The 27,002-nt window shown below is 39.8% G+C and overlaps 3 protein-coding genes and 1 long non-coding RNA gene across 16 annotated transcripts in view; 1 reads left to right on the top strand and 3 right to left on the bottom strand.

Annotated features, from left to right (window-relative positions):
* Positions 1 to 36: 36 nt before the first annotated feature.
* On the bottom strand, positions 37 to 9,553 carry ppef1 (protein phosphatase, EF-hand calcium binding domain 1). Of its 5 annotated transcripts, none has more exons than XM_081605091.1 (19): positions 9,289 to 9,552; positions 8,794 to 8,938; positions 7,923 to 7,955; positions 7,290 to 7,417; positions 7,120 to 7,180; positions 5,747 to 5,910; positions 5,564 to 5,678; positions 4,508 to 4,554; positions 4,230 to 4,396; positions 4,110 to 4,146; positions 3,847 to 3,996; positions 2,793 to 2,944; positions 2,532 to 2,694; positions 2,196 to 2,381; positions 1,970 to 2,112; positions 1,119 to 1,225; positions 856 to 1,019; positions 611 to 695; positions 37 to 527 (listed from the first exon to the last, which is right to left on the bottom strand). In XM_081605091.1, the coding sequence occupies exons 2-19, from the start codon at positions 8,846 to 8,848 to the stop codon at positions 301 to 303; spliced, it is 2,184 nt and encodes a 727-aa protein (XP_081461217.1). In that variant the 5' UTR covers positions 8,849 to 8,938; positions 9,289 to 9,552; the 3' UTR covers positions 37 to 300. The 5 variants fall into 5 exon arrangements, with proteins under 5 accessions (XP_081461217.1, XP_008402736.1, XP_081461216.1 ...); XM_008404514.3 differs by having other exon boundaries at positions 2,460 to 2,694; positions 9,289 to 9,551; XM_081605090.1 differs by lacking the exon at positions 7,923 to 7,955 and having other exon boundaries at positions 2,460 to 2,694; positions 9,289 to 9,551.
* An 818-nt stretch (positions 9,554 to 10,371) lies between these two features.
* Positions 10,372 to 11,352, bottom strand: LOC103462035 (uncharacterized). Its single transcript, XR_533257.3, has 3 exons — positions 11,338 to 11,352; positions 10,780 to 11,089; positions 10,372 to 10,635 (listed from the first exon to the last, which is right to left on the bottom strand). It is a non-coding gene; the product is annotated as an uncharacterized LOC103462035 (long non-coding RNA).
* A 197-nt stretch (positions 11,353 to 11,549) lies between these two features.
* Positions 11,550 to 16,931, top strand: rs1a (retinoschisin 1a). Its single transcript, XM_008404513.3, has 6 exons — positions 11,550 to 11,745; positions 12,052 to 12,077; positions 12,204 to 12,327; positions 13,956 to 14,097; positions 14,950 to 15,145; positions 16,293 to 16,931. The coding sequence occupies exons 1-6, from the start codon at positions 11,691 to 11,693 to the stop codon at positions 16,443 to 16,445; spliced, it is 696 nt and encodes a 231-aa protein (XP_008402735.1). The 5' UTR covers positions 11,550 to 11,690; the 3' UTR covers positions 16,446 to 16,931.
* An 886-nt stretch (positions 16,932 to 17,817) lies between these two features.
* The window catches only part of cdkl5 (cyclin dependent kinase like 5), a 36,207-nt gene continuing 27,022 nt past the window's right edge, over positions 17,818 to 27,002 (bottom strand). For 5 of the 9 annotated variants that reach the window (XM_008404506.3, XM_081605085.1, XM_008404509.3 and 2 more), the window contains 5 exons: positions 26,540 to 26,675; positions 25,861 to 25,963; positions 24,916 to 25,077; positions 22,889 to 23,155; positions 17,818 to 21,824 (listed from right to left, as the gene is read on the bottom strand). In XM_008404506.3, coding sequence (XP_008402728.1) covers positions 21,417 to 21,824; positions 22,889 to 23,155; positions 24,916 to 25,077; positions 25,861 to 25,963; positions 26,540 to 26,675 — 1,076 coding nt within the window. In that variant the 3' untranslated portion in view covers positions 17,818 to 21,416. The remainder of the gene's footprint in view (positions 21,825 to 22,888; positions 23,156 to 24,915; positions 25,078 to 25,860; positions 25,964 to 26,539; positions 26,676 to 27,002) is intronic. The other 4 variants (XM_081605088.1, XM_008404511.3, XM_008404507.3 and 1 more) reach the window with 3 other exon arrangements.

Below are 27,002 nucleotides of genomic sequence, written 5' to 3' on the forward strand. Positions count from 1 at the left end.
ACTTTGAAACACTTGTGAAAAATAAACATGGTGCACTCAAAGGAAGCAATTTTTTATTTTTATTTTTTCATTCATGGGAAATGTGGTTCTGGATAAATACTGCTTGTGAATTTGTAAATGTAGGAAAGAAAAAAAAAAAGTTAATTTTTTCTCCTGATGTGTTTTTTTTATTTAAACAAAAAAAATAAATAGCAGACATTAAAAGAACCTTAACACTGGAGGTTGCAGCAGTTTGGAGGAGTCCAGGTATCTCTTCGCATCGAGTTTACGTCTCCTTTTCTTTCGCCTCCTTTCAAATACTCAAGCACACTTCTCTTTATCTGCGTTTTCGCTCAGTTGATGATCTTTACTGTCCAGTTTGTGGACCACCCTGAAGGCCTCCAAGAACTCTGTGAAGTCTATGCTGCCGTCCTTGTTGAAGTCGATACTGCGGGCCAGCTCATCGATGGCTCTGTCGTCAATGGCGACCCCCAGGTGAGCGCTGAAAAGGCGCCAGGTGTGGCGAAACTCCTCAATGGAGATCAGACCTTAACATATCCACCATGAACACGCTTTAAATGGCGGAAAACAAGACGAACCAACTTAAAACATGCTGAAGAGTTTTATGTACCTGAATGATCTTTGTCTATGATGTTGAAAATGATCTCGATGTCGGTTCTGTATCTGAACAGAGTTTCAGCCAAGGTGGGAGCAACCTAAAAAAAACACAAAAAAACAAAAAAACACATGCAGTAAATATAACATAATTACTATAAAGTAAAGTACAATTATAATATTTGTGTTTTAGTTTCACATTTTCTATATGGGATTAGTAAATATTTGTTCACACAACACTTGGGTACTTTATCTTCTGACCTGAGGCAGAGGAGCTCCTGGTCCCACATCCTCAAAGCAGGACTGATACTCAACACTGCCATCTGGTGCCAGATGGACTAAGTGTGGACGAAGTGTCCGCCAGGGTAAGTCCAGTCTCAGGACAGACTCCAGCACCTTGGCCCATTCACCGACTGACACACAACCTGTAACAAAGGAGTTGCTTCTAAGGTAACGGCTTCATGTGATAACAAGGGTGATGACCCCCCCCCCATCCCCCTGGTGCTGGAAGGAGCAGAGAGTACCGGTTTCATTTGGGTCGTACTTCAAGAAGCCCGTCATCAGCTCAGATCGATGGGCGAACAGTTTCTCCTTTAGAGCCCTGAGAGCAGAGCCTTCAGCTGCACGAACTCTGCAATAAAAATAAAAAAAACAAGCTATGAAACAAGAATTTTATTTCAATATTTTGGTCCCGAATGATAACATTCAAGATAACCAAAGCTATGCAAGTTTCACAGTGTTTAAAGACGATGAATATGCACTTAGACTGGTTCCAGCAAATGTCTGTATGATGTCTGACTGGGAACCACACACCTGACAGCTCTGCCTCACAGATTAAAGTGGTTCTTGATGTGGGCCCTGTGGCGCACTACCTAAGGTGGAATGCTGCTTGAGGGCGGCACATGCATGTGGTGTGGAGCTCTGGGGAAATCAGCTACTTGCACATAGCTTAGCAGTTTTCTATTGTTTATTTACAGGAGCGCATTACAGAAGAAGACACAGCTGTATTAGATAATGGTGGTTCTGATTCCATTAAATCCAAGAGTTATTTCACTTTTTTAGGAGCCTGTAGCGTAGTCAGCATTTGTTCAAAATACTTGTGCAAATCAAACCTAAACTGGATAGTTAACAGATTCTTTAAAATATGGAAACTTTTGTCTGTTTTATAGTTTATTCCATTTCTTTCAGGGTTCAGAAAGAGTCCCTCTGGTTTTAGAGCCAATACTGATCACAGACCACATAAATCTTTAAGAGAAAGCAAAGAAAGAGACGGATGAGGTGAAAGAAGGCAAACATGGATTAGCATCAGATAAATCTTATTTACTAATATGACTCTAAGTACTTTGTCTAAAATTTAGGAGCGACTGCATTGCACCTCTGTGTCAGGGTAAGCCTGCGGGTCGTGCGGCTGACTTGGTACTGGTAGAAGCGAGGCACCAGTTCCTTTCCCAGTTTGATGTAAGCACCACGGTTGCTTCCCTCCTCATAGTAGTTTGATGCTGAGAAGATGGTGATCACCTATAAGATTCACAAGTTCATCTGCGCCCGTTCATACATGTCACAGCTTTTTGGGCAGTAACAGCAAGTTGAATGTGTCCTACCCGTCCGCTGTGACAGAGCTCGTATCCCTCCTGTTTGCACTCATGAGAGCGGATGAGCAGCTGCAGTCCGTGCTTGTGCAGCAGCCTCTGAGTAACGTCGGGGCCAAAGTAGCAGCCTCCACCTCTGAAGGAGTTGGGGCTGCAGCCTTCCTGGGTTTTAGGGTCACTCCACAATATATCTACAATCTGGTAAATGCAAGAGTGGACACGGACGCTATATTTATGACACGTTGGCTTATGAAAGAGAGCTGAAAAATCTCTCACCTGTTTCCATTCCCGTTCCTGTTGCGGAAGTGATGGGAGCGGAACAGAGGACAGAGAGTCCAGGAAAGGCACCTGGAGGACGTTGCAGGGTGTGCTGGGAGACGAGGGGTACGTTTGGGGTGAGATGCAGGAGGGAGTTCGAGGAGAGCAGAGCGAAGAACAGGACGACGATGAGGATGAAGACGATGAAGTTGAGGCTCCGCTATCTTGCCGGCTCAGCCTGCATCTCCTCTTTCTGAGGATTAGAGTAGGTAGCAGGAAAAGTCAGGATTTTGCTGAAATAAATAAATAAATAATGACTAAACATCTGCAAATAAAGATAAGAGGTCAGACCTCAGAGTGGGGGTCCTGTGGTTCCCATTGTAGCTGCGACTGCTGCTGGGGCGAGAGATGTCCGTCGACCTCATTCTTTTGCCCAGTCGATGGGATTGACCGATGTCAAGCTGCTCCAAGCTGCGTCTAGGAAACCTCAGGGCGGATTTCACCTGAGGGGACATGCTGTGAGGTCAACAACTAACAGATGTTCAGAGAAGAAGGCAGAACATCCAGCAAAACCCCTAAATAAATATAAATAGACAAAACTTATATAGTGCTTTATCCAATCACTTTTGACCACTCAAAGCGCTTTACACTAGAGTCACATTCACCCATTCATCCTCACAAACGCTCACACATTTATACACCAATACGCAGCTTGGTAGGCAATTTGGGGTTAAGTGCCTTGCCCAGGGACACATCTACATGTGGCAGGAGGCAGCTGGAATCGAACCTACAACCTTCCGATCGCAAGACGCCTACTCTACTACTCTACCCACAGTCACCAAAAATCTCAGCGGAAGTGATTTAAAAAGCTTTAGCTCGGGTTAACCGTGACAGTAACACATAGATGGTTTACTACTAACAAAATGGTGTAATTCAAAGTGTTGTTCAATTTTAATTACCTTTTTTTTGTTGTCTATTTTTGTAGCACAAAGTGACACATGGTTAACAAAACTGTTTGAAAATCTGAAAAGTAGATCATGGATATCCCTTAAATAAACTCATTTATTCCAGGCTGTCAGAGCAAAGGAGGCCTGAATACGAATACACTAACCATGATGTATTTTAATGGACGTGCAACATACTTTTCAGGTTTTTGTTTGAAAAATGTTTAAAAGTCGCCATTTCACAGTTACTTTGTGGCAGTCCGTCACTTAAAATCCAAATGAAAAACATTTAAGTTTCTTTTAATGTAACAATATGTGAAGAACTTTAAAGGGTAGCAATATTAAAGTGATACCATCTGAATGACCTGTGATTTTTTTTATGCCCTCACATGACCAAAAAAAAATAATTCTTGCAGCTTATAAAACATGAAATCAAAAGGTAGCTATGGATTTTCTCTGACCTTGTGCCGCTCTATGGAGCCAAGCAAATCCAGATCAGTCTGGTCTGAAATTCCTCCGTGCACAATGAGGATCTTTGCATCAATGACTGTAGCGATGGGCAGAAGGCTAAAAACGTCCTGAAACAGCTGGAGGATCTCACGGCCATGGGTCTGCATGCAGTTAAACAAATAGATCTTATGATGGTGGAAAAAAATTATCCAAATCACCACATCCCAAGTTATTTTTGCGGAGGAGGAACATTGTCATTATTTGCTGGCTTTACCTTATACTTCTGCATAACTTCCTTTGTAAATCCGTATCTGAGAAGCAAGAAAAAATTCTTGAGGACTTCTGGGGATGAACTTTTCTTTCTCCATGTTTTCTCTTCCCCCCACACACCCACCTGAGGTTCATGATGTGATCCTCGTGGTTTCCCCGGTTCAGGTGCATGTGGTCTGGGTAAAGCAGAAGGTAGGCAAATAGGAGGATTACCACTTCTACCGACTTTTTCCCACGATCCACAAAGTCTCCATTAAAGATGTAGGGTGTCTCAGCAGAAGGCAGTCCATTCTGGACATCAACAAAAAATTTTTTTACCACATTTTGACCAGCATAAACATTTTATTTTATTTTTTATAAGCATGTATTTCTACAAACAGAGACATTTCTGCTTTAGGGTACCTTATAGAATATCAGAAGTAAGTCATCCAGCCGGCCGTGCAGATCACCTGCGACAAAAAACCCCCAACAAAAAACAAAAATCACTAATTCTGACATGGACATACAGCTCTGGGTAAAAAGATACACATACTTGTGCACCTTGTGTAATCCAGGATTGCTGGATTATTTTGAATTTCTTTGACTTGTTCTTTTTCCATAAAGCAGACATTTCTTTTTCCAAAACAAGAATTAAATGGACATTTTCTGAATTTTCCTTAAACCACATAGGGCCTGAATTATTATACAAACAGGCCTATTATGTATATTTATACCCCTGCTAATGCATTGCTTGTTGTATGTAGGCACTTTGTAGAAAACAGCAGGTATAATTCTGCCATGACATCTGAAATCTTCTCAATTTGGTTGACTTTCTGGGTTGTACTCACTAATCTTCAAGAGGCTTAAGAAAACTGCACCAACTATAAAGCATGGAGGCAGTAGCAGCATCATGCTGAGGACTTTGCAAAGTCATTGAAATAACATGGAACAACCGTTATATTCTTGAAGTTAGTGTCAAAGCAACAAAAAGATGTTTGAGACACGGAAACAACTGAACCGTTTTGGTAGGACAATGATCTCAGAGTTGTCTCCACATTGGATGAGGAACATGTCCAAAAGAAATGAAAATCAAAATACAATTAAATGGTTTAAACTGCAACTTCTATGCAAAAATCTCCAATTGGCACCATCTCAACACAAACAGTGTGTGTTCTTTGCTTTTATCACAGGTTTTCTTGAGTTTAACGAGATGCAAGTCGGTGTGAGGAGGCAGCTGTGGACGAGAAGTCAAGTGCCTGATCAGTGTGCAAATATCTTCCAGCCCTGCTATTAAGACACAGGCAGCAGTAGTTATGACACATTTAAAGACAGCAGTGGTCATTTATTGAGGTGTTTACTGACCTAAAGTGCTGACAGCATCAGAATGACAAATGTTTTCAGGTTTGCCTTACTGTACAAGAGAAAGGACAACGCTGGATCTAATTGTTAACGAGGAGAACTGAAACTGAGACTCCTCACCACATATGGTGATCTCCTTGGTGTAGGACGTTGACAAATGGACAATATTCGGCATCTGTTTGAGGAGCTTTTTGCTCTCGTACAGCAGCTGCAGGACGTACCTGGCATGTAGAATCTGCACGGAAACAGAGGTCCACCGTATTTATTGTTGCATCGGGACGAAACAAAGTGTTATGTTGGTACCTGCTGCTCTTTAAAAGCACTCAAGAGGGCGTTTGTATCAGAGACAGACAGAGGAAACAAAATACGAGGTCCGGTGTAAGACTCTGGGATGGGGATTGTTTTGTAGCAGGTCTCTCTGTCTAACCAGGGGTCGATGACGGGGTCCAGCAGCTGGGAGATCAAGTCTGGAGGAGACGATATGTTCACAAGCTGAAAAACTCATTTCAGTTGTTCTTAGTTAACCCATGAGAACCCAGGCCTTTTCTTTTTCCTTTTCAAACAGCTACCTCAAATCTTAGAAAGTACAAAGTCATTGTAAAGTACAGTGTAATGATGAAGGCCACTTGTATGACTGGAACCAAAATTAGAGCATTATTATTCTCTTTTTCAGAATGCTACATATAGATTCTGAGTCTGAATGGGTCGGAGGAACATTGATTATAATCAGACAAATTGTGAAATGAAAATATTCCCAACACAGACATTAATTCGTAGTATCTTCCTGTGAGTAGCTTGCCACTGTATCACTTTCAGCTACATGAGAGCACTCCGACATGCAAATAAATAATACAAAAAATAACAACCTCTAATTTATGCAAGCAGAAAGCAGACATCTACCTACAGGCCACCTTAGTATGGGCTATTGTCTGCTGTCCATTAAATTCCCTTTGTTCTGCCCTGGGTCTCTCGCACACAAACAAAAAACACAGATGTCCACGGCACACAATGACCACCCTGTCTGCATGATGGCTGAATATAAAACCAATGAAAGACGACATGCAGGAGAGAATCGGCTGTGAGGATGAGCTACGGCCTAGCTTGTCGACGAAGAGCATTGCTTTTCAGCCGGATGAGCAGTAACAAACACGCACACGCATACGCGCACGCGCACACACGCACACACACACACACACGCACACCCCCACACACACACACACACACACACGCACGCACGCACGCACGCACACACACACACACGCACACACACACGCACACACTGCGGCAGCTACACACCAACACACTAGCCTCCACATTCATGATTGTTACTAAGCAACAGGATGTACGTTGGGCTTTCTTATTTAGACCAAAACATAGTTGTTTCACAAAAATTGTGCTCATTATGTGAAATTATGTTTATTTCTCAGCAACTTAGCTCTGGCTGATGACTAACAAACACTAAAATGTCACCACTTACCGAGGCCTGAAGTAGTTTTGAATAACAGGCCGCGCTAAATTGTAAACAACACGTTTTGAGCTATAATAAGAGCGTAAAATTGAAGCTTACCAAATTTAGCTGCCAATGGAATTAAAAGGGAAGTCATGATTCATGACAGGAGTCATCTAGCATTTACTGAAAACAATAAAACTGAATGTCAGCACCGGTTTAGTCTCACCAGGCCCGTTTCCGTTAAGGTGGGTGAAATTGTCCAGCATGTAAGTGAAGAAACTGGACAGCTAGAGAGATTAAGACAAAAGGACATGAGAGGTTTATGGTGGCTTCTATGAAAACACTATTCAGACATGCAGGTATCAGAGAGAGAGAGAGAGAGAGAGACAGAGAGACCTGTAGCTGGTCCTGTTCTCCGGCATATTCGATGGACTGAAAGATGTTCCAGGTGTACCTCCTTCGTACCTCCAGTCGGGCCATGTAGCGCCGGTACCACCGCTGGATCAAAACAGCTGCCTTCATTGCTGCAGGACAGTATCAGATGTTGGACTTTATAAACCAAGGAGAAGTGGAATAGTATGCTCAGCCACATGGCAGATGATATAAATTAGCTCCCTGAAGAACTTACATTGGCTTTACCTTTTTCTTCTAAGATACTACTGTGCAAGTAAGAAGCATACTACAAACCAAACCTCTGGTCTACTCATCTTGGCAAAAAATGGTTAAAACCCCTGAGAGTGCATTGAGAGCTTACAGTATTGTCCTGCTTATCCTCACACATCTTTCACTGTTCTTGCTGAAGAAAGCATTCCCACAGCATGACACTCCTACTACTATGTGCCACTGACTGTCATATCAAACCACATATCCTTTTCTATCTCTTTCACAACTTTGTGTCACTTGATCAGATAAAATTCCAAAAAGACACACAGTAGTTCAGAAAGTGCAAAGGGTGTTTTTCTTTTGCACGGTACTATACGTATGCGTCTGTGTACAGGGAGACGAGTCAAAGACTTAAAAAGATCTTACTGAGTGCCGGGCTGGGGCTTTTAACAGCTTCATCTGTGAGAGGAAACACGAGTCAGAACGAGAAGCCGGTAATTGAATGAAGTCATGTGACACACATGAAGACGCACACGCAGACAAACAAAACAGGAGCGAGACAAACAAAACAGGAGCGATAACAAGACCCAAGGGAAGTTCATGGGCAACAGTGGGACTGGAAAAACTGAACGAATTAAGCAAGCTTTGGGGAGTAACAACACTCATTAAAGAGAGGAGAAAAGACAAGCTGGGAAGAGAAAAAACTACTATCTGTCAAACATCTGAATGCCCGTGTGTGGGTGTGTATGTGTGTGTTTGCAACGAGTGAGCAAACACAGTGACAGAAAACAGCAAAACATGCAACAAACCACATGGAACCGCACATTGGTAGCCAAGAAGTGAGAGATTTAGATTTAGAGAACAAATGGGTAATTACGGTAGTAGAGTGAATAACCTATTGATATTGATCACCTACTGCACTGTCATTTATATATTTTCACCTGGATTTATAAACTGCGACAATAAAGTATATTTCAATTTTTAGTCATATTTTAGATATCACTAAAATATGACTAAAACATATTTTATTTGGATGTAAAATATGTAAAAGTTTACATTTTATTTTACCTTTTGTTAAATCTTTATCCTTTGCTTTAATATTAAGGTAATATTAATCAATATTATCCTTTGCTTTAATATTAAGGTAATATTAATCAATATTAAGCTTTGTAAATTAGGTTGTTTGCTCTGTTTGCACCAACGTATTCAACAATTTTTGACATACTCTCCTAATTAGTTCATATGAATCTCGCCCATATATATATATATATATATATATATATATGGGTACTTTTACCTGTTTCCAGTTGCTTTACTTGAGTTTCAGTAGCAACAGAAGTGCCACATCCCATGATGCTCAGCTGCTCAGCAGGGAGGTCCAGGGGTCACATTAGTCACTCTTTTCCAAGCATTACGGGATTCCTTTGGATGGCAGCATGTAACTAATGGGAATTATAGTTAATTCCGACATTTCTCACCTTCTTTGTCATACATAAAAAAAGCTATTATAAGCAAGTATCTGGCACAATGTATTAAACACTTTTTGTCCAAAAAGGGTTTGGACTGTATTTTTTTTTTTAGAAAATATTTCCATTTTTCTGTGTGGGTTGAGGCCCCAGTCTTACAAAATCTTAGCAACGCCCTTGCTGCTAACAGTCAATGCTTTACACGCAACACCAAATTACGCATAAAAAATGCAGCTATAGAAATATTCGCATATAAAACTTTCTCCTCTTACAGTTTCATTAACAGGAAAGCGTCGCTTCCAGTACTATAAGTCGTTAAATCTTACCAGAAGCTTAAATCCGCGCGGTCCGCCTGGAATGATGAGAGCGAATCAATTCATGCGTAAAAATGTGCGTCGAAGCAAGCATGGAAAGGTCCAGCTCTGCGTCCTCTTCAAGAGCCGGAGTTGGACCTTCAAATGCGAGATCGCAGCATTCCCAGAGAAGCTGCGGAGGCAAGAGGAGGAGCAGGGAGCACGGCCGGTGCTCAGAGCTGGGAGACGAGGCGCAAGCAGCAGCAGCTCCACATGCTACTCCGTATTTTAAGTGGAACCATCTAATGTGGCATAAAAGTCACAAATCTGGATTACAAACGGTCCTTGACATTATGCTCTGTGTACGCTTATTTGAAATGCTTAGGGATTTTAATTCTTTAAACTTTATGTAAACTTATGTGAAAAAATCTAAGCGGTACAAAGTTTAAAGAAAAACAACAGTAAAATAGTAAAACTATTGTCATAACGTATAGTAAAGCACATCGATCTCAAATCAACCACCACAAATCAGTCAAAGGTTAAGTTAACCTCAACCATGATTCTCAATTTAAAGGAGCATTGCTGAAAATTACACCTTTGAGAATATATCATTTATATCTTGAGTAATTGTAGTTCAATAGGGACTAGGAATAACTGGCACATTCTAATAAATGGGGAACTGTGTTATCCATAAAATCCAACATTTAAAATTATATTTCAAATACTCATGGAACTGATTCAAGTCCAGCGATAAATAAGTTTTACTGAAAGTTAAACCCTATTTGGATGCATTATACCAGCCTTGAACTTGAGCATCAATGCAATGCAGATATGACCTAAGCCGGTTTGCCTTTGTCTCGTTTTACAACTACAGGCCATTCAACTTCATACAGTTTCACATGAAATCATTTTAATTCCCTACTTTATCCTCAACCGTTAAATTTTCAAAATGAGTGCAAAGTGTTTCGGCATCCTATCAAAGATCTGCCCAATCAAATTACACCAAGTGGCTCTTGTTTGTCCTGAGAAGAGGGGTGGTTATGTGAAATGTTCCCTTCTTTACAGCTAGATGTCACTAGATTCTACATGCTTACCTACAAAGCAAGACAGAAGCACTACAGTTTAAAAATGTACTTTTATTAACACCACAGTAAAAGAACGTTTATAGAGTCCAATACTTCATGCAGCAGCTCTTGCACGAGTCATCTTTTTTAAGAGTGCGACAGCAGCATCAACCTCCTGCAGAGTGATGAGTCTCAGTCTGTTGCGCTTTGACAGCCGAGATGCTTCAGAGCTCACCAGTCTGAGTAGGAGAGGTCTGGGGAAACAGAGATGCTGACTGGACAGGAAATCTGAAATTTCCATCTTTGCACAGTGAACCTGTTAAGGTTAGGGACATTTAAAAAAAAAAAAGTTAAGCCCAAGGATTTGAAAGATGATCTTTATGTACAGGATAAAAATGTCTCATCCAAAAAATCTTACATGTACAGTTCTTGGACACAACACAGAACTAGCAACTCTGACCTCTTTATGAGTTTTGTAGATGAATTTGGAATGATCCCGAACTCTCCTCAGTTTTTTTGCAGGAATCCAGTGAGCTGCTTGAACAGGTGCCCTCATTTTGTTATGTTCAGTTGAAAACAGGCATCTGATATAAAAATAAATAAAGCTGCTAGCACAGCCTTTTACACTGCTCCCAAGAAAATCAGAGGCTCTGTGTTAGTACTGAAAAGGAGGTTTTAATGAACGCAAATTGAAAACAGCTTTGCTTAATCAGGCTCAATTACTTTCACCCACCTGGCTGTAAAGTCCTCAGTGGGGGATCAGCAGCTTTCTGCAGGAGAGAAAAATCTGGCTCAAACACAAATAACATGTGGTCACATAATTTAGAGCTGCGCTTTGCTTTATGGCTGTTTATTGCTTGAAAATTGATGCAGAGTGGGATGCAAATTTTCAATATTCTTGACTTATTAATAGCTTAAGAACGGTGACAAAAAAGAGAAATCCATCTTTTTCTGTATCCCTCCTATTAGGAGGGATAAAGTGAATATAAATATAATATATATACACTCACTCACTTACCACTTTTTTGGTGTCTAGATGTGGGAAAGACAACTTGCTGAAGGTCATCATAAGCCTTTCTGACATACACACAAGCCTCCACTCATATCCACACGTGTGTGTGTTTGTGTGTGTGCGTGTGTGTGTATAGGATTTCTGAGCTGACCCTTGTGCCATCCCAATGACTTCCAGCGATGTTGAATCTGCTGATGGCTGTCATGATGGCACGTTACCGGCTGTAGGAGGGGCTTTGTCAGATAAGAATGGCATTAGGTAGGGCCATTAACGTCCTGTGGATTACTGTAATCCAGTCTCTCTTGTCCCTGCTGCTCACTCATTTGTGAGTCCAGTCTGGTGTGGAAGTGGGTTGGAAGATGGCGCTCATTGTGCAGCATTCCCTGCTCGCTCTGCTTCTTCTAGGAACTGACGGTACGATTTCAACTCGATCTGTCCTCACCTGCTCAGAAACCTTACCTGAAGTTTTAGAAAGCTGATATCAGAATTACTCTAAGGTATTTCTGTTGACAGAATCCAGCAGGACTTATGTCTAAGTTTGAAAGTTTCATTCTTTCATTGGTTTACGCGCATTTAACCACATTTATTTAATGTGGTTAAATGAACAGATTTTATCAACAGAGTGGATGTTTGTCGTGTCCTTAGCATCTTCTTGTTCTTCTTCTCTCTCCTCTGTTGGCTGTTTCTTCCCCCCTTTTTTCTGACCATCTGGTTGGACAGCGCTCATCAGGATTCATGCTCAAGAGGTATGAAAACCCCTAAGAAAATAAACATATTGCAACCATTTTAAATCATGCAAACAAAAACATGTTGAGTTTTTCAAATGCCACTGCATTTATATAAGTTCTTTTTTATTATTATTTTGGAACCAGACCGCCGCTTCTGAGGCATGGACCTCCAAGTCCTGCAAATGCGACTGCGATGGAACCGAATCTCCAACAGAGTTTTCCATCATGGGGTCTGGCTCTATGGTGAAAGGAGTGGATTGCATGCCAGGTAAATGCCTCAGCACACATGCTTACACCTCTCTCTATCTCTCTTAGCAAACATGAATCTGCAAATGTTTTTGTGAAATCTCACATTGGGCTTTTTTTTTTTAGAACCTAAAGAAGTACAAATATTAATTTCACACCAAGTTGGTGCTCACTATAGCCACGCAGTGACTCCCAGCTCCTCCAAACTAAGAATTATGGAAAATTATTCTCTCCCTGCCTGTATTGTTATAAACTATCTAACATCAGGAAGTCTGTTATTTGACGAAATCATTATGTAAAGTCATTAAAACTAAATCCTCAGATTTCCAAAGATGAATCACTACATTTGTTTTACAAGCAGAGAGACAATGCGTAGGGCATGAAAGCATCAGAGTCCAGATTTAACTCCACAGGGTGGACATGCTCCACTGGGCATCCTCTGAGAAGCTGACGTTAGACGTTGCGTGACGACAGAGTCATAAAAAGGACAGAAGGGTAAAAACCGGAAACTTAAGACATGAAAACGTCCAGTGACATCTTTGGTCTAAGGTTTTACCCAGCATTAAATCTATGAGAAATAGTTAGTTTTAGCTCTTCTGTAAATAACCAGAGGCAGACGCTCCAACTTGGTCAGATTTAAATCACGGGCAGACTTGCAGAAGAGATCAACGCTGATTACAAGTGATACGAGTGAATAGGCGAGTGTCATCTGAGCCACAAATTGCATGGCAACCGATGGCAGCGAAGACACATAAGTTCAGCAGATAATCATCATGCCAGAACATGATGCAGCTCCTGTTAGACTGCGCCAGTCACAGAATAACAGAAACTAGCTATTAGTACAACACAGACCCTGCGATGATGAATGACGGGCCTGAATGAGCACTTTGTGCTGCAGCCGATATTTTGCCTCCCCCCTCTGTGTCTCACCTCTAGGAATTTCTATTATTTCAACCATCCGAACATTCATAATTTACAAAGGGAGGACTGCAGAGGCATTTGAGTCATTGTTATGCAAACACTTATCTCCTGACTCAAACAGAAGCTCTGCTGTCAACGTTGTAATGCTGGGATTACAGCGAACGCATCCCTTCCCCTGACAGTCTTGAAGCAGCAGTAAACAGAGGAGCCAGGTCTTATTGCGTGTATCAACAAATCCACTCTCGCTCACCTCCATCATCTCCCTCGTTCACATGTTTGTAGTGAAATTTCTATAACCAGCTCAGAGAAAGGGAGAGCTCGCAGCAACATGGAGCTGCGGTCAAGAAGAGTGGATGGCCATCTGCTTTCCTGCCGTCCTAATGGACATCACTGATCTCTCACTGTGAAGAATTAAGCTGTTGGCTTTTAGGAAGAAATGTGGGTCACGTTGCGGCTGCACGCCGCGGGGGGTCTTCGGTGTTGGAGGGGGTGTGTGAGGATGTCAGCAGGGCAGGAGGGCAAAGCGGAAAGGATGAAGACTGAAAATCCAAAGAGGCTTTTGTGGTGACCATTTGGTGGTCAGTGGCTTACTGCTTCTGTTCATGTCCTCCTCTCGATGGGCTCCATCTGTTCGGTCCAGGAAAGGTTCTTTCCAAACAAATGGTGACAATGAAAGAGAAATAATAATAATAAAAAAATTTAATTGGTCAACTTTGCTTTTACTTGCAGAGTGTCCGTATCACAGGCCTCTTGGATTCGAGGCAGGATCTGTGAGTCCAGGCCAAGTCACCTGCTCTAACCAGGACCAGTACACCGGGTGGTTCTCCTCATGGGTCCCGAGCAAAGCCAGGCTCAACAGCCAAGGCTTCGGGTAAGTCAAATTAAAATGTGAATTTATTTAAAACTAAACAGAAACAGAAACAATATATTTGCATTACTACAACCATGCAGTGATGTAAAGAAGCATCTGACAGGTTCTGATTGAGTGGTCTCTTAAGTCCACAGTTTTAGCAGTAATCAGGCCTGAACAAGGAAATCTGGTCTGTTAGTTCATAATTTAATAAGGGGGCAATTACATTTTCACAAAGAGCCAGATGCATTGTTTTTTTTCAATTCTTGATGAAATAACATAAAATTTGAAAAAGGTTTTTTGTATTTACCTGGGTCATCTTTTGTCATGTATTAAAATCTGATAGCCTGAAGGACGTATTACAAAAACATATAAAAGGACCTACAATGAAACAAAAACCCTTTCACGGCACAGTGCGATCATAACATTTAAATATCTGCACACGTTTCTATAGTCTGTTTCCATTTTACCACATGTTGTTGAGTTTTGTGCCAGTATAATGAAAAAAAACCCTATGTTCTTACAATCTGTGTGGAACAGTAAGGATAAACCCAATATGGCTCACACAACTGGTCAAGGTCTTGCAACAATATGTCCTTTTGTTCACAACATGGAAATATGAACACCACAATGCCAAAATACACACACTGAGAGCCTCATTGTTTATTTTATCAATTTGATTTCTGCTACGTTAAGTCCTCATTCTTTAATATAACTTTCTATTGATATTAATGAAGACATTCGAACAGCTTCTCATTTTCCTCCTTAGTTAAAAAACCGAATGTGATTCGACAAAGTTTAGTTCTCTTATAATAAAGCAGCCTGGAGTTCTGGTAATCATGTATGAGTTTTATTTTCCGTTTCTTCTCCAAGGTGTGCTTGGCTGTCCAAATTCCAGGACAACAGTCAGTGGCTGCAGATCGACCTGAAGGAGGTGATGGTGGTTTCGGGGATCCTCTCTCAGGGCCGCTGTGACGCCGACGAGTGGGTCACCAAGTACAGCGTCCAGTACCGCACCGACGAGAAGCTCAACTGGATTTATTACAAAGACCAAACTGGAAACAACAGAGTCAGTAAAGCAGCAACACCCTGGACAAAAATAATCTAGAATGTTTTGGGTCATTGATGCTGTAAATACGCTTTGGAAGCATAATTTTATTTAGCAATTTTAAATGTTTCTAAAAATAACGTAACAGAATAGCAGTTGACAAACATACAAAATATATATTTTTTAAAAATAAGAATCTAAAGTAGATAAATCAACAGCTTTTAGACACTTTTAAAAAACTGCATTCTCAATACTTTCAGTAAATGTCTTGCTACATTCAAGCCCAAAATTATTCATACACCTGCTAGGTTTAGTTTTATAGCAACGTTCAAGGCTTACAAACATATTTGTTGTAAATAGAAGTAATATTAATGTCAGGGTTAGGGTTAGCCAGGACGCTGTGTTCTTCAAGATACCAGTGGAAATATGCAAAAAGCAGCTTAGCAGTTATGATCAGGATTTAAAGATTTTTTTTTCTACTGATTATTAAATAGGACATAAATGAGTTGAAAATATTTAAATACAAGCAGATTTTTTTTTACATTTGTCCCAGCCACACTCCTTGGTTTAATTAAATTTGTTTTAAATTCAAATCTATCAGTTGTATGAATATTTTATATGCACTAATGTAACAGATTTGTAAAATGCAGAAAATTATATCTTTAGAGGATTAAATGGCCGATCAGCGCTTACTTACAATTCTGAAACCACTTTTGGACCCAAACGCTGAACAGAGTAGGAACAATATTTGGCTTAGAAGGATAGCTGAGATATTTGGAAGTGATGTTCTGTAAAGCTATAATCAGATATAGTTTATATAGCTGAAAAACAAGATGTAATAGTGGAATAACTTTGAATTATGTTCTTAGGGCAATAATAATAATTGCACAGCCTTGATTTCCAGCTGATTTTTTAGCAACTTAGAACAACTCAAATTGAAAATATGAATTACTCCTGAATCCAGGGACATATTATTATATGTTAACCATCTACACTTTTATAAGTCCAGTTTGTCTCGGTTTTCTCAGCTGAACAGTGGTTGTGACGGCTGATGTGTCGGTTTTACAGAACCTCACTTAAAAATGTCTGAAAAGGCTTATTCCTTCACGGCTCTTCCTTTCTTCTCTAATCACACCTTAACATCACCTGCCTAATTTTTTTTCCTCAGGTGTTTTATGGAAACTCTGACCGCTCTTCATCCGTCCAGAACCTCCTCCGGCCGCCCATTGTGGCTCGCTACATCCGCATTCTCCCCCTCGGATGGCACACTCGCATTGCCCTGCGCCTGGAGTTGCTGCTCTGCATGAAGAAGTGCATGTGAATCTCTCCTCCTTGCCTCCCTCAGAGCGTTGTCCCAGACCCTGCGTGGTGTTTGATTATGTATTCACAGATCTCCTGAAAAACAAATTGACCCTGAAATATTCACGACCTCAAACCGTTTCTACATCCGACGTGCTTCCATTAAAGTAGGTTTGTTTGATATGTACAACGTGCTTTCATTCAGTCCGCCCTGCTTTGTCTGTGCCACACCAGTCTCTCTCACCGGGGCTCCAGTTTTTGAAGAGTTCTCAATGGGTGGCTCAGTTTGCAATGAAATGGCATAAATTCAAAGCAATAATTAGTGGCTGAGGAGAAGAGGCAGCGTTGCTATGAGGGGTTCGTTGCCACAGGTTTGTGGTGTTGTGTGAAGGAACCAGACAGTCCATGAAATACACACCGAGTCTATTCGTAAGTTAAATATGTGACATTATGAAAAACATCCCACAAAAAAAAAAAAACCGAACTGTTTCTGTTCTTGAACCCAGAATAGCGAGATAGTTTGATTTTATTCTCTTTCCATAAAAAAGTAAAATTAATTAAAATCTTTAGCAGAAGGTGAAAGGTTTCCTTGTCCACTTTGTCTTAAATTAAAGATAGTAGATATATTCTGAAAATAAATGTGAGCTACTTTAAGTATTTATTTTTTGGTAGAGTGATGTCACAAGCGCTTACTGTACAGTTTGTTTCTCTCTGTTTGGCAAACGGGACTCATCGCTGCATGGAACGATGAGGTGCAACCCATAAATAATATGTGAATGTAAACAGCCAATATGCAAACAATAAGAATGATCTAGAGGCCAAGTTTTCATTTTTGTGTTGTTCCACAGAACAAATGCAAAAGCTGCTATGGTAGAGAGCTGTTTAGTGTGAAGACATTGTTGGTTTACAAATCAAATCTACATTTTACTACAAACATATTTTCATTTGCTTTGTTTCAAACTTTTTGGAACCTGTGATTTAAAACATAATTTCATTGATTACCGAATTTGATCAGTATTTTACCCCAGTGACTTTATGATTCATAAAAGGCAAACAGAAACATTCAGTAGGTTTACATTTCCGGATGCCAAAACAGGGCTGCTTCCCATTTAAATACCTTCTCCTATTCTTCTTGTTTACTTATTTTTTTTTGTTAGTTCTTTTTCCGGGTAACTTCACTGTTGCCGTATTGTGTTTGTGATGAAATGTCTCATTTTTTTCCCCCCATGATGCTTTGGGATGCACTCCTGAGTCAAAGACGTGTCCTTTATTGTACCTTTAAATTGTTTTCCTAGATTAAACCCACACACGTGTCATGTCTGTTTTTTTTTTTATGTTTTCTTAAATTTTTTTTATGTTGTGTCTGTGGAACAAAAGATATGACTCGTGCAAAAAAATGTACAGTCGGTATTTATTATGAGACCCTATCATATTTTAATTAGAATGGTCAGCATAGATACACTCTGCTATTTGTATTTACACCCTGACAGAGGTGGAAAATAGCTAATGGAGAAACAGAAAATAAAAGTAGAAGATGTTTTAGGAAACACATTCATATTTGGGAACAGAACGTCATCTTCCCGCGTTTGAGTGACTGGAGCCTTTTGTACCAAGAACTGCTGAGTCAGCGAGCTAACTGTAAGGCTTCGGGTCACTGGCAAGGCAAGCGTTGTCACCCCTCTGTCCACAAAGGACATAAACAAACCCACATCAGCAGTCATTTACAATCATTAGCACTAAGTGTTTGCACAAATGCACAGCTTCATGGGGCAGTGTGTTTGATTTGAGCCAGGCTCGGTGAGATACAGGAGCACTGGTAAAATATTGCAGGATGATGGCACTATTTTCACTTCCCAGCTTCACAATATACTGCAGGAAGTCATCTATGCTTCAGTTTAATTTTTAGATGTGACCAACCCACACAACTTTGAGATTATTTCTTGATGTTATTGCTTTCAATCAGCCATGTTGTCAATTGGTTCTCCGTTAAATTGAAGCTGCATTCTAGTAGAAGTGATCTTTATGTTCATCTTTGAGTAAAATGTGTAATGATTCTAATACTCTGATGGAGGAAGGAACGATGAACACTGCTGGAGATTAGAGGAGACATTGCGCTATAACTTCACAAAGTGTTATTTTTTTTTTTTTCATCCACACGTCACAAGATAAGGTGATCTTTTTATTATTATTATTATTATTTTAAATAATCAAGTTTTGAGTAAATTCATCCCTGATCGTGACTGCTGATGTTAAAAGTAATGCAAACAGGGAAATCAAATTTCAGATGTTTAAAATTGTTTACAAAAGAGGCATTTACAAAAAGGTGATGGCACGAGCTTTAAGATGCACACGGAGGATGTAAACATAGATTACAGAATAAGTCTGGGATAATTTTGTGTAACCAGTTTCGGCAGTAAAATCCAGTCCTAAAAGTAAAGCAAAGTTACAAAGATTGTATCGTTTGCGTCACTTGGCATTTAAAAAGTTAGAATAGATCAACATTTTTGGTTCGACTTTGTCATAGTAAAATATTTTAAGCTTTCTATTTGAAGTTCTTCATCTGTGAAGATGCAACTACTTTCTGTCATGATTTAGACACCTAAGCCATCACTACAATGAAGAGTTTTGAAATTGACAGAATATTTTTTTGTTTTTTTTCGTGCTAACAAATTCATTTATAAACTGAATAACGTGGAGTCTGTGTTTGGACAATGCCAGATTCACAAACTTTTGGCTTTCAAGAATTACAGTATAAAAGTATCCCCAGACTTATCCCGAAAGATCTTAATGGCTGTAAGTGAGGTATGCCTTTTTGAAACAATCTTCAGAGTTGTATGTCATATGTCTCAGTTCCAGAGGTCAACATGAGCAAAGACGCCTGTTGCCTCATGGGAAGGTTGTAGACAAACCCAAAATGGCAGCATGAAGCTGGAGAGCTGTTTGTTGTTACTGATAAAAGACAGAAAATTGGGGTAAATTAAAAAAAAAACTGTCACCAGAAGTAGGACATGAGTTGGTGATGTAAAAACAATTTGGACCATAAATAATCGTAAAAAATAGTATTCCACCTTCAATGTGATATATACAGTTCAATAAGTTAAAGAGAGAAAAAGAAAAAAAAAATGAAAAAGCTGTCTTAACCGGCAAACTCAACTTTTTTAGAGTTACTTTCTTATTCAGTTTCAGGATTCTCTGCTTTACTCTCTTTAGTCTATTTCTCAGCAAACACTTTGGATATATATGTATTTTCATATGCCATGTTCATGACAAGAACAATGCAGCTGCATATCATTAAAATGACACCACACTCAAAGTGAAGCATAGTGTTGGCAGCATCATGCTCTGGGCTTACTTTTTTCATCTGGAACTCATGATTTCATTTCTAGCTTTGCTTCCAGTTCCAAACACCATCTAAATTAGACCTAAAATGTTCAAGTGTTTGCTAAAAAAAAAACAAAAAAAAAAAAAACTGGAGTTTTGAATTCAGGGTTTCCCACAGTGTATTATAAGTCTGGCGGGCCACCAGGCTTTACTTGTGCCCCCACCAGGCTTAGCATAGTTTAGTTATTTTACAGTTTTTTTTAATTATTGCCCTTTTTTTTTAAGACTTTGTAGTTGATGTTTAAGTATTAATCCTCCAGTCTGCCAATAACTATCAAGTGAAATTTTTTAATTTCATGTCAACAATGTCAATATTTTTTAACTCAAAAACAGGACCTCTGGCTGGTTGACTGCTGGACCTAGCATCCCCAGCATCCCAAGCCCTCGGCCTAGCACGCTTTCTGCACGAAACCCTGGGATTAATTACATCTACAGCCCTTGCCATTTTGATTTAGCAAATATGACCTTGGTAAGACGCACTGTAGTTACATACTCACACCAGACAAAATGCTGAAACTCAATAAAAAAGGTCCTTTGGCTAAGTATGATTCCAACTCAACACACACTTCCATAAGCAGGGTTTTATTGTTTGCTTTTTAATTGAACTGTATTAGGGTATATGTCAAATTGAAGGTGGAAATAGCCTATTATGGTAAATTTTTATGCCACAAAAACGTGGCGTTTTCTCCCTACCAAGAGTGCGTACACTTTTGATCTTTTTATTTCCAGTGTACTTAAAGCACAACGTTGATCTGTCACCCTCTGGTTGATCTGCCAACGAACAATGTCTACAAATGTCCCGAATTATCACACAACTTCACAACCAATGTCATGAAGGTGATGGTCGTATCTGTACTACATCTAATGTCTGAGATTTTTCACTTTTCAGTAGTTTTTCTTTTTCTCTTTGTTTACAATTTGATTAAATAAAAACGGGTAAAAATAGGATAACATAAGATATGTTAACATCATCATATTCAACATAAAAAGACATTCACCATTATTAAATACTCCTTTTGACATTATTATCAACACATAAATATCTATTCATTTCTCTGTGTCGAAACTAAAGCTCTTGCAATTACACATTTAATTCTACATGTTTTTTTATAATATTCCCATATAACCTACATACTGTCATTTATAGCTTATATCCTTGAATTTAAAACAAATAAATATTTAATAAATAATATCGATATAAATCTTTCTCTCTTTTTTGTTATCAAATATCAGTGCTTGAAAAACCTTTAAGTTTATTGGCCACCGATGCGACAGAGGCTTCTCAACCGTTGCAGTAGCGCTCCGTAAGCAGAAGATGGCGGCAGCGAGGCCACACAGGCAGTGTCTCCCAGACAGGAAAGATCTGCTTGTTCTGATGTGAGCAGAATAAGCTGACGTGGTGCCGACATCCAGAGAAGATACCGGGACCTCCTTCCTTTAAGCCAAGTCCCACCTTACTGATGTCTGGCCTGTTTGCGTCGGGTCTTTGTAGATTTCAGAGACACGAGAATCAACAGATAATAACTATATTTCTGTGAACTTTTACCAGTTTACCACGATGTCTGTGACCAGGTTCCAAGGACGGAGACCCGTCAGAGAGGTTGGGGGGACGTTACAGGGCTGTCTCCTTCAGATCGTTGAGATTTGGCATCCTGGTGCGGGACGCTCGGGTAAAAGTAGGTCCGTTCTGACCCGGTTTGATGCCCAGCTGCTCTGGAGTAAACTGAGCGCCTTCCACCCGCTGTAGAGCCGACACGTGCCAGCTGGATTCGATCTGTCCCGGTAAGGTGTAGCTGGCCTTGCGGTTCTTCGTCTGGCTTGAGCTGCTCATCCCCGAGTGGGCCCTGCTCTCCGTGTGCCCTCGGCCCTCTGGGTAGCCGGCTTTGGAGGAGGACTGAGGCGGGTTGGGGAGCGGGGCTTGGAAGCGCAGGTCCGGAGGAGGTGGAGGAGGAGGCTGCCCTTGGTTTGAGGGGGAAGGCGAGAGGTGAAGGAGTCGACGTAGAGACTTGAGTGGTTGGCTCTGGAATAAGAGAAAAGCTTACAGTTGATAGACAATCAAACAAACGGCTTCACCGACTATAAGTGCAATATTAACGACAAACAATTTGAGAGATGTTGTGGTTTTTGACATCACAACAAATTGATTGAGACAGTGTTCAGTGTTCTGCAAATTATTATCACCTTACAGGCTTCTTCTGCTTTTGCTAGGTCATCACACAAATGCTAATATTAGACAAAGACATCATTGACAAAAAAAAGGGAAAAAAATCTTAAAACAAGAATTTCAGAAATGTTTGTTACACAACATGTCAAGAGTTTAACTAGGTCTTATAAAAACCTTTTACAGCCATTCAAGGGTTGGTGGTTTTCTTATGTTTTTCTCTAAAATCTGTGGTTACTAACCAGAAGTAACGACATCCTTACATATGCAAGACACTGGCTTCAAACTTCTGCACATCTGAAACATAGATGAACTTGCTTCTCTTTAGCCATGACAGTGCAGCATTTATTAAGTAAGGATTTCAAATTAAAATTTTTTTTGGATAATTTTCCACATATTCTGGGTGGAATATCAAAATTACTTATCACTGGCCTTCTCCGCACAGGCAGAGACAGCCGTAGTAGAATAGTTGTTTTCGAAGCAGACTGACAGGCTGAATAGAGCTGCCATTCAGTATGTCTCCAAATCCTTTCAAACCTTTTGTAACAAAGAACAGTTTCAAATCATGCAGTTTCCAGGCAGTCGTTTCACTCCTCACAAAAAACACAAGAGTTTATTTTTCTTTCATTTTATTCAGTCGCTCTGTTGTGTCTTTGAACGGTTTGTATAAAATTTACCATTTTCCAATTAGCGTTCTCAGCTGTGATTCAGCATTAGCACGAAACAACATCTCTGGTTTTTGGCATCTCTGAGTTTTTAAGGACACAAGTGGAAGAAGAAATTCAAAATAAGTGCACAACAAAAAGAATTCAACAATTTCCTAATTTCAACTCAACGTATTAAATGCTTCCATTTCTGTGTAAATTTCAATTAAACGTTTATTGCAAACGGAGTTACGGACTGTTTTTGATAAAGTCACATACCTGAGAGTGGGAGTCCACTGGCTTGTCTGGAGGCCAATCAGAGACTCTCTCTCTTTCCCTCCCCCTCTCCCTCTCTCTCTCCCTCTTGTTCTCTCTCTCCCGCTCTCTGTCTCTCTCTCTGTCCCTGTCCCGGTCTCTGTCCCTGCTCTGTTCCCGGTCGCGGTCTCTGTCCCGTGATCGCTCGCGGTTTTTCCGTCGGCTGCTGTGGTGGGAGGACGACTTGGAGCTCCTCTGAAGGGAAAGATGTTCCTGTCCGTTCCCAGTAACCTGGAAATCAAAGAAGGAAGATTAGTTGCTGAAAATATTTTTATTTTTACTCTGTTGCAGTGTTGCTGGAATATTATTCAACTTAATGAGATGCCATCCACAATCCGGTGATGTTCAACATGCACCCTTGTAGCTGACAAAAAAAAAAAATGCAAACGGGTGATGATGATAATGATGATGATGATGATTAGTGATAACTCCCTTCTCGTTGCCAGGGTTTAAGAAAGCTGACAAGCCTCATCTTCCTGGTGTTTGAAACCACTTCTTGTCTTGTGAGCTAATAAAAGGACAGTTTCAGGGGGTTGGTAACCCTGGAAACACACGTACAGCCCTTTCTGGATGATAGTTTGTATGGGATGTGGGAGATTATCTGAGAAAACAGACAAGTCACAGAGCTGCCAAACAAGCACTTCCTCTCCAAATTCCAAATGAAAACTTGTCAAAACTTTTTGACCCACTTATTACATAAACAGACCTTCTGTGCAATGTTTGAGCTAGAAAGCAAAATGATAAATATTCCAACCAAGGCCTCGTTGATGTGTCTGAAGACGTCATTGGAGTTCAAAAACCACTTCATCATTGTTTAGGTAACATTATGTTTCCATTTAAAGGTTATTGTGCTTCAACTGGAACAAGTAGGTTACAGGATGTTATGTCCCAAAAATGACACTGTCAAGAAATACACTCATGCTAGTTCTGTGATAAATGTATCAAGTCTATATTAGCTGTTAGTCTTTCTTAAATTTCTACTTTAATCACTATGAAAATATGCTAATTATTTTTAAAAATGTGGATCTTCTTCAGGACAACAACACCTTTCTGTCAGTGTCACTGCCAACATCAATATTTACTCTGACAACCCTGAATAAAATTCAATCGTCTTCAGAAGTCAGACTCAACCTTTGTGCAATTAAAGCAAAAAATAAATAAATTGGGAAGAAGTTGTAGAGGATCTAAACTTGATTGTACAACTAAGCTGACATGTTGGTTGAGAGGACAACAGCTTTAAATACTTTACAAATCAGGGCTTTATGGCAAGTGGCAGGAAAAAAGAACCTTAAAAGTCCTGACACAAACCGCGTCGTTGACTCAGCGACATGTTTAGGAAGATGCTCTGGTCACGTTAAACTAAAAATAAACTTACACCCACCCACACTGCGAAACATGTGAATCTAAATCTAGTTACACTTCAGATGTTTGATTAAAAAAAAGAGAATCAAATTAAAAACAATTAATTTCCCTCACATCTTAAATATGCTCTGCAAATTGAAGTTTCTGGCTGGATGCAAAGTACGTTTTTGCAATATATTGATTGAAATATTTGTTTTCAAATCCACATTGCATTATATCATAACATACTGCATTGTATGTTGTCTGTCAAAAAATTAAAAGAGTACATCGAAACTACCCAGATGTAACAAATTTACAAAGAACGACCATAAATGTATCTTGCTGAAAATGTCAAAGACCATCATGATACAATGATTTTTTTTTTAAAGCGCCAGCCTCACAAGCAAAATGCACTGCAGCATGAAGTAGTGTGACGGCATTTTGACATTCATATTAGCAGGACAAATGGATGCACACACACACAAATAACAACGCTTACGCGTTTAAGCTTGCAAAGAAATAATTTGAAATCCCCTCAAACTAGAACACAATGTGGAATTTGAAACTTTTGAGGAAGATTTCAAAGCTTGTCATTGCGGCGTGAGAGCCGTGCCAGTTAACATGCAGCTGTAGAGTTGAAGTTAGATTACTGGTGAGGCAGGGTAGGGTGCCGCAGGCTGATGCTGTACCATAGGCGAGGCAACTACAGGTAGGATTTTTCCAGCTGAGTTGTGCTTTAAGCTATTCTTAGAGCTAAAAAGGGGGAAAAGGCTTTTCTTGATGCTCGGATTCCTTCCGTCCTCCACGTCCGTCTGCGGAGGAAAAGACGCACAGCCACAAACTTTCAACACAATTTTCTGGCAGCAAATAGAGAAGTGGTAAAAGAAACAGCAGCTGAGCCACAATCATTCTTGCAAACACAGCATAAGATTAGACACTAAAATACACAAGAAATATTGACACAAAAGTTTCATTAGAGAGATAAAAGCAATAGAAAAACAACAACGTTTTATTGTTTGGAAGTTTGTTTTTAACCCCTACTTTTTACTGGCAAAGAACATTTTGGTTTTCCATCCATCAATAAGAAATTGTTGAAAAATCTAAAAAACAAACGTATGGACATGACAGCAAGAATATACAAGGCATGGAAATACACGGTAATAGAAAATAGAACAAGCTGATTCTGTCCCACAGCTGAACGCCACGATGTGTTTTACTGAGCCGGAGCTTTACTAGATCTGTCTGATTATTGAGTGCTTGTAGTGATTGCTTTTCATTAAGTTCCCTGGTTTTCAACCTATGCAGTCTATTATTATTATTATTATTATTATTATTATTATTATTATTATTATTATTATTATGATTCAGAATGATTGCAGACAATATACCATTTCATAGTAAATCAGAATTACCCTTTGGGACTCTCAGTGATTAACGTCACTCATCATTCTTACAGGAACTGCACACATTGATGATGGCTGAGATCAGTTTTTGAGAGCTTAAATATACTAAAAAAAACACACACAGAATCCACAAAAAAAATGTACTGGGTCTTTTTTGGTTGATGTGATGGTTGACAGAATTGCAAATCTTACTATTTGTGTCTTCTTCTTTTTCTTTTTAATGGCTTTGAAGAAGCCTTGTTTTTTCTCTTTGGTGGGCTCAGGAGGATTCATGACCATTGCTTCTGCAGCAGTCCTGCAGAGCACATGTGGAAAGGGTTTCTGTAATTACACTCTTAGGAATAAATTACAACAAAGATTTATCCGCTTTGGTATAGCACAAATGTAAAAAAAAGAAAAAAAAAGAAAAAAGAACAAACTGGAAAAAGGATGCCTCTACAATTTACAAAATTTAAATACTGTATTTTGTGCCAATGAAAAAAAAACATTTTTCTAATACTACTGTCATCATAATAAGAGCAAATAAATGTCATGTTGCAGAAAAGTATTCTGTGGTATGTTTTCATTAATTTTCTTTCAGTTAGTAAATAGCAACAGAGCTAAGCAACAATGAAAACTCTAATAGATCTTAAGTAATGATAATGGTAGACAGAAAGAAAAGAAAAACATCTCCATTCATCAGTGCACTGCATCTGTTGCCAGCTCTTTTCCACATAACTACCAGGATGACTACAAACAACATTTTTCGCAACTGGCGGAGATAAAAAAAATAAATAAATGATGAAAAGTTACATTTAGCCTCTCAAGGTCTGTGTGCAGATCGGCTGTGATGTTTGCTTCAACAAGACATTGCCGGCGTATGAATTCCTACCAATCAAAAGCCGTCTGGCGTTTGGAGTGGTTCGCCATGCCGCCTGGATCACCGGTCACAACGGGTACCCCAGGCCCTCTGCCCTGACCAACACCTTCGTGGAAAGAAGAGGAGTTATCCGGTCTGGGGGAAGGGACTAAAGAAAAACAAGGAGGGAAGAGATTGACTGACAGCGCGTGTTTCCACACTATAGTGAGGTGTGTTTGAAGCGAATGGTTCATCTGTGGAGTCAAAAATACTTAGAAAACAGTTTGCAGAATGCTTTAACTGTTCCACTTAAATGGTAAAAAACAAAATAAATAAATATAGATCCAGCATGAGTACGGATATGAATACAAACCAGCACACTGCTCCGAACGTGATTAACCAGGAACATAAAATGAATTGGATGGAAAGTATTTGTGAAGTATTTTTATAAAGTGTTGTAGTCAAAACCACAACCTGAGACCAAGATCAGAGCAGA

Source organism: Poecilia reticulata, chromosome 3, assembly GCF_904066995.2.
Source record: "Poecilia reticulata chromosome 3, P_reticulata-male-v2, whole genome shotgun sequence".
Classification (NCBI taxonomy): domain Eukaryota; kingdom Metazoa; phylum Chordata; class Actinopteri; order Cyprinodontiformes; family Poeciliidae; genus Poecilia; species Poecilia reticulata.